The sequence below is a fragment of the Cherax quadricarinatus genome, chromosome 41 (assembly GCF_038502225.1).
Source record: "Cherax quadricarinatus isolate ZL_2023a chromosome 41, ASM3850222v1, whole genome shotgun sequence".
NCBI classification, from domain to species: domain Eukaryota; kingdom Metazoa; phylum Arthropoda; class Malacostraca; order Decapoda; family Parastacidae; genus Cherax; species Cherax quadricarinatus.
The window spans coordinates 9,948,101-9,954,100 of record NC_091332.1 but is presented as its reverse complement, the minus strand read 5'-3'; the positions used below and the strand labels follow the sequence as shown (position 1 = coordinate 9,954,100).

At 41.3% G+C, this 6,000-nt stretch overlaps 1 protein-coding gene across 3 annotated transcripts in view; it reads left to right on the top strand.

Annotated features, from left to right (window-relative positions):
- The first annotated feature begins 1,257 nt into the window (after positions 1–1,257).
- The window catches only part of Lasp (LIM and SH3 domain protein Lasp), a 161,604-nt gene continuing 156,861 nt past the window's right edge, over positions 1,258–6,000 (top strand). For 2 of the 3 annotated variants that reach the window (XM_053786675.2, XM_053786674.2), the window contains exon 1: positions 1,258–1,480. In XM_053786675.2, the coding sequence (XP_053642650.1) occupies positions 1,412–1,480 (69 nt within the window). In that variant the 5' untranslated portion in view covers positions 1,258–1,411. The remainder of the gene's footprint in view (positions 1,481–6,000) is intronic. The other variant, XM_053786676.2, reaches the window with a different exon arrangement.

Sequence of the window (6,000 nt, the reverse complement as noted above, 5' to 3'; positions counted from 1 at the left end):
ATGTGGGGAATGAGGGGGAAAGGGGTAAGTGAGGTGAAGAGGAGGGTATTGGCTGTTACGTTTTATAAAACGTTGTGCCGTAATAGAGAACTTTATGGGAGGAGGTGGGAGCGGGATTTCTCTGAGGGATATAGAGACCTTACATTAGAGGTTTTATTAAATTTGTAAATTAGGTGGGTGGGGCAGGGTAGGGATGGTACAATGTGTTATGTTGATGGGCTGTCAGGGGTGGAAACGGGGTCGCCTCCTGGTATGTAGCGGGTGAATGTGTATGAACTTGGGCGTATGATGTGTATTCATGGTTTGTGACGAGTATACTCAATATATGTGTTTGATTTTGCAGTGGGACATTGTTCTATGTATGTTATTCATATGCATGTTTTAGATGCTTGTAGAGGTGTCAGTGTGTTGGATCCTTGTTTATTAATATATTCTGTGTTTGATGAACATATTGTTTTTACCTTATTCTCAATACATTACGTTAATTGTATTTAACGTATAAGGTGTCCTACTTTATAATTTACAAAGTGACAATATATGCATATTATGGTGTGTTTTGTTAATCATATAACAATGCAATTGGAATTAGTCGTTTATTGGTTATCATAGGTGTAGGGGTTTTCATGTATGGGTGAGGAGGGATATTTGTGTTATCTCAAGTTCATGTTTGTGTGGTTGTTAATGATTTATTCTGTGTAAGACCTGTTTTTGTCTTTATCTATCTCTTGTATTGTATTGTTCTAAATAAAATATAAAAAAAAATAAAAAAAATTACTGGGAGCGCTTGAGGTTCCTAAACCTGTATTCCCTGGAACGCAGGAGGGAGAGATACATGATTATATACACCTGGAAAATCCTAGAGGGACTAGTACCGAACTTGCACACGAAAATCACTCACTACGAAAGCAAAAGACTTGGCAGACGATGCACCATCCCCCCAATGAAAAGCAGGGGTGTCACTAGCACGTTAAGAGACCATACAATAAGTGTCAGGGGCCCGAGACTGTTCAACTGCCTCCCAGCACACATAAGGGGGATTACCAACAGACCCCTGGCAGTCTTCAAGCTGGCACTGGACAAGCACCTAAAGTCGGTTCCTGATCAGCCGGGCTGTGGCTCGTACGTTGGTTTGCGTGCAGCCAGCAGCAACAGCCTGGTTGATCAGGCTCTGATCCACCAGGAGGCCTGGTCACAGACCGGGCCGCGGGGGCGTTGACCCCCGGAACTCTCTCCAGGTAAACTCCATCTAGTGAGGGCTCAAGTAACCAGTCAGTTGCCTCCCGACAACTTGTGTGAGTGGATGTGCAAAGTGCACTGCTGTGGAAAATCTCGAATATTATCGGCTTAATCTTTTGGTATCAGTGAAATATATTTTGTAAGCACGTAACGAGATCAGAGGATAAGCGTAACCATGAGTAAAAAGTGCGCCAGGTGCGAGAAGGCGGTGTACCCACTGGAGGAGCTGAAATGTCTGGACAAGGTGAGTATTGTAGGCGTCGCCCGTCGAGGCCGTCTTCTCTTTCTTTCACAGGTTTTGTCTCGCTCGGCCCTGGCTCGTCATGACTCTTCTGTTAGACCAAGTGTTCCTCATCACAGTAGTTCTCATTATGAATTACTAATTGATAAGTAATTAAAAAGATAGAGCCAGCATCCCATAATAAAATTTTCCCGAGATTTCAATGCCCCCTGATAATGTATTATTTCCTTCTCTTACCTTTAGGAAATTTGTGTCAGTTTTGAAGAAAGTGTTGTGTGTGTTGATTCCTTGGTGCTGTGGAATCATCGTTAGTGACAATCGGTTCGTTATACAGTAATTTCCTTATATTGTTAGTGATAATCCGTTGTACAATTGTCCTAACTTCATTGTCACTAACATACATGTAATTGTAACTAATCACATGGATGTTAAGTATCGTGTGTTAGCAACGTGCGGTAGCTTCTTAACATTAGGGATAGTCACTAACATGTTTGTGGTTATCAGATGAACAGTCATAAATACGTATTAGCGACGGTTAGATATACTGAAGCTTTATATATATATATATATATATATATATATATATATATATATATATATATATATATATATATATATATATATATATATAATATACACACACACACACACACAGAGTACATCATTAGTGACAACGATGTGCCATGGCTTTCTGATACCGTTTGACACCTGCCTTCATCCACAATAAAGTGGTGACTGGCATTTATCACGTTTCTAGTAACATTTATGTACATAATTCCAAACGATAACTTGCACCGGATAATGTGCCGAAACTCTCGTAATATGATGCCGCAACAGGTGTTGGACTTGGTCGCTGCAGTACTGCATGTAATCATAAAACTTTTTGTTGTATGATAGACTGCTGCTGTTTTCTGTTGATGGGATTCTGTGCACTATGTAAGCTACACCTTTGATAGGCTTCGAGAGGTTTCCTACTTCGCAGCCCGGCCCTGGGCTAAGCTTGTCTGGTGCTTTCCTTGTTAACCAGTCTGTTGTTACTGCTAACTAAATGTATATATGGAACCATCTCTTGTATATATTATAACATGAAACTTTTAAACGTACGATCAGGCTTTATCCGAAGAAAAGTAACTACAGTTCCGTGGATCGATATAATTTACCAGCATCATAGTGCCTCCCTTGAAGGGCCTCTGAGTGTTGGGTGTTAATATTATGCAAGTAAAATTTGTTTTTAATGCAGATATTTATTAATGGCTGTTTGGGTGGAGGGATTTATCCCGATATGGTTATCATATATGTACTTGTTTTACCATTATTGTACTTGTCTGACAATAATACTTTGTTGTTGTTGAATACATATTAAAGGTTCTGGAGATCATCGCCCCTTTCCCCTCCAGTTGCCCCGTAAATTGAAAAATATATTTTACAGGAATAAGAACTACTAGGAAACAGAAAAAAATTAATTGTATACTGAATGTAAATATAATTATGTAACATTTACTTGTCATCTTTACATGTTCCTGATAGAAAAAAAAAATGACGCAGCTATTGTACAACGTTTAATAGGCTTCCGTTTCACGCTCGCTTGACGACGTGTGACCATCCAAGAAGTTACCATCGTTCCTTCCTGGATGATTGCTATATACCAACCTACTTTGAACTTTGTATGCAACGTCTTGTCTCCTTATACAGTCATTAGTTCTCCTTTTTCTTGCTAGTTTTGGTTATTCAATGGGGACTTAGTAGAACGCTGTTTCACAATTACAACTTAAGATCTAGCTTCAGTCTTCAGGCGAGGCGAGAGGTATGGGCAAGTCTCCTTAAGGTCCTGCAGCTCCACTTCACCTAACAGCAAATATATACTTAGAAATTAGTAGACATCTAGGTCACATCCTGGGTGCAGTACCCAGAGCGTCCAACGGAAATAAGTCATACAGCTTGCCTTTCTTGGATTGTCCTGGTTATTAATTCTCCAGGTTTAATACTCCCAAGAAAGTCTTCTAGAAAGTGACGAGTGCTCGAGCCTACTAGTATTCATGAGTGCGCACTTGGGTTCCTCAGATCGTTATGGTACAACTCTTCGTACGTTGTAGGGTTATACAATTTACTTAATTCATGTCTAATTACTGAAATATTAATTGACGTTCACAGTCAACGATCTAATTACCTAAATAATAATGTGGATACTGTCAATAATTACGTTAATAAAATATATAGTAGCAATTAAGGTAATATGCAAGGGCACCTATGCTCTATGAACTCGTGTAGGCGGTGGGTTGGATTTTCCCGGTTTCTAAGAAGGGTTGTGTGGTTTGCCGTATATGGCAGGACTGTTCCAGAGTGTTGCCTACCTGCCCACACCTGCCACTAATGTGGCAGCCTTGCTGCCATGTATAGCAACTTGTGGAATGTTCATCTGGCGCCCACCTCGTGATAAGCTGTGCTGATTGTCTACCTCTGTTTGCTGAGCACTTATCTTTGGACCTACGAGTTTGCGTTTACCGAACACATTCCTGTTTATTACCTATGATATAATCTGTACTGTACCTGCATGTTCCATTTTCCTTGGTGTGGTTTTGGAATCTCTTGTTCGTTTGGCTTACAACTATTGTTACTATGTCGTTTTGGGGGAAATCTCTGACTGTGGGGGTTTAGTTTCTTCTGTGTGTATGTGTGTGTGTGTGTGTGTGTGTGTGTGTGTGTGTGTGTGTGTGTGTGTGTGTGTGTGTGTGTGTACCTTTACCTTTGATGCCCAGCGAGCTTATCTTTAGCCCCGTCGTTCCTTGATGCCTGCACCTTAGGGCTTGTACAGTGAATACACATCTTTTACTTGTGCTGTAGTCTGTAGTTTAAAAACTCGTTGAACATAGCGAAACGTCGTCTTGGTAAAATGTTGTTCTGCAACTTTTTGTCTTCATACTTGTCGGTAATACATTATTTCATCCGGTCTAGAGTTTAAGTAGAACTGTTGACACCACTTGTGCAGAAGATACCTACCAGTTGCATGTCTTGCTTATCTGCTTGTCGGTATTGTATACCCTTATTGCTACTTGATGGTTCGGGGATTATTGCTCCCCCCCTTCCCCCGAGGCCACGGCTTTCTAATTTATGATCTAGTAAGAATGTAAAGAAGTAGCGCTGCAGTAGACCTACTGGCCCACGCTAGGCAGGTCTTACACGCAAGCAACCATTCTCATCCATGTATTTGTCAAACCTATTTTAAAAATTACCCCTAGGTATTAGCTTCAGCGACGCTACTTGGCAGTTTGTTCCAGGCTGTCTGCAGTTGCCAAACTAGTACTGTTCTATATCCTCTCTCCGCTCTTTTTCTATATTTTTTTTCTCATTTCTCTTGTCTGCGCTACAAGCGGAGCATCTAAGGGATTCAAGGCATCTTCAGTAATTAGTGTTTGAATTGGTGCGGGCAGTGAAAGTGTGCGCATTCTTCGTGATATCCAGAACTGCAGTTTCGTAAGCCATAAATGTGTGTGTGTGTGTAAACCTATATTTTAAGTTCAGAGAGTTCACGTACCTCGAGTTGATATCATTGACTTAGGGAGACTATAACATGGCTTTACCAACATAGCCGCAACACTGGTGGGGGAGGGGAGGATTTTTCTTACTGGTGTTAGGGGTGGGTTGTTAGCACTGGAGTTGTTTCTGAGGGACTAGTGTACCGGTTGGTAGTTCCTGGGGTATCATTGCCTCGGCGACCCGGTCTTGACCAGACAGCATTGTAGGAGGTCTGTTTGGTACTTGACTTATAATAGGAAGTCGGGGTTACAGCCCCAGCAAGCCATATTCTTAGATTGGTACTTCATAAGAACATAAGAACGAAGGAACACTGCAGAAGGCCTACTGGCCCATGCGAGGCAGGTCCAAGTCTCCTACCGGCTTAAGCCAATGCACCCAACCTAGTCAGGTTAGGTCACATTGACTTAAGGGAGGAACACGGCAACCGACCTGGTAGCACAAGCTATCAGGTCTAACTCACACCCACCCACATCTACTCATGTATTTATCCAACCTATTTTTAAAGCTACACAACGTTCTGGCCTCTATAACGGTACTTGGGAGTTTGTTCCACTCATCCACAACTCTATTACCAAACCAGTACTTTCCTATATCCTTCCTGAATCTGAATTTTTCCAACTTAAAACCATTGCTGCGAGTCCTGTCTAGGCTAGATATTTTCAGCACACTATTTGCATCCCCTTTATTTATTCCTGTCTTCCATTTATACACCTCAATCATATCCCCCCTAATTCTACGTCTTTCTAGAGAGTGCAGTTTCAGGGCCCTTAGTCTATCCTCATAGGGAAGGTTTCTGATACATGGGATCAACTTTGTCATCCTCCTTTGTACATTTTCCAGAGAATTTATATCCATTCTGTAATACGGTGACCAAAACTGTGCAGCATAATCTAAATGAGGCCTAACCAAGGATGTATAGAGTTGAAGAACAACCTGAGGACTCCTATTATTTATGCTTCTTGATATGAAGCCAAGGATTCTATTAGCTT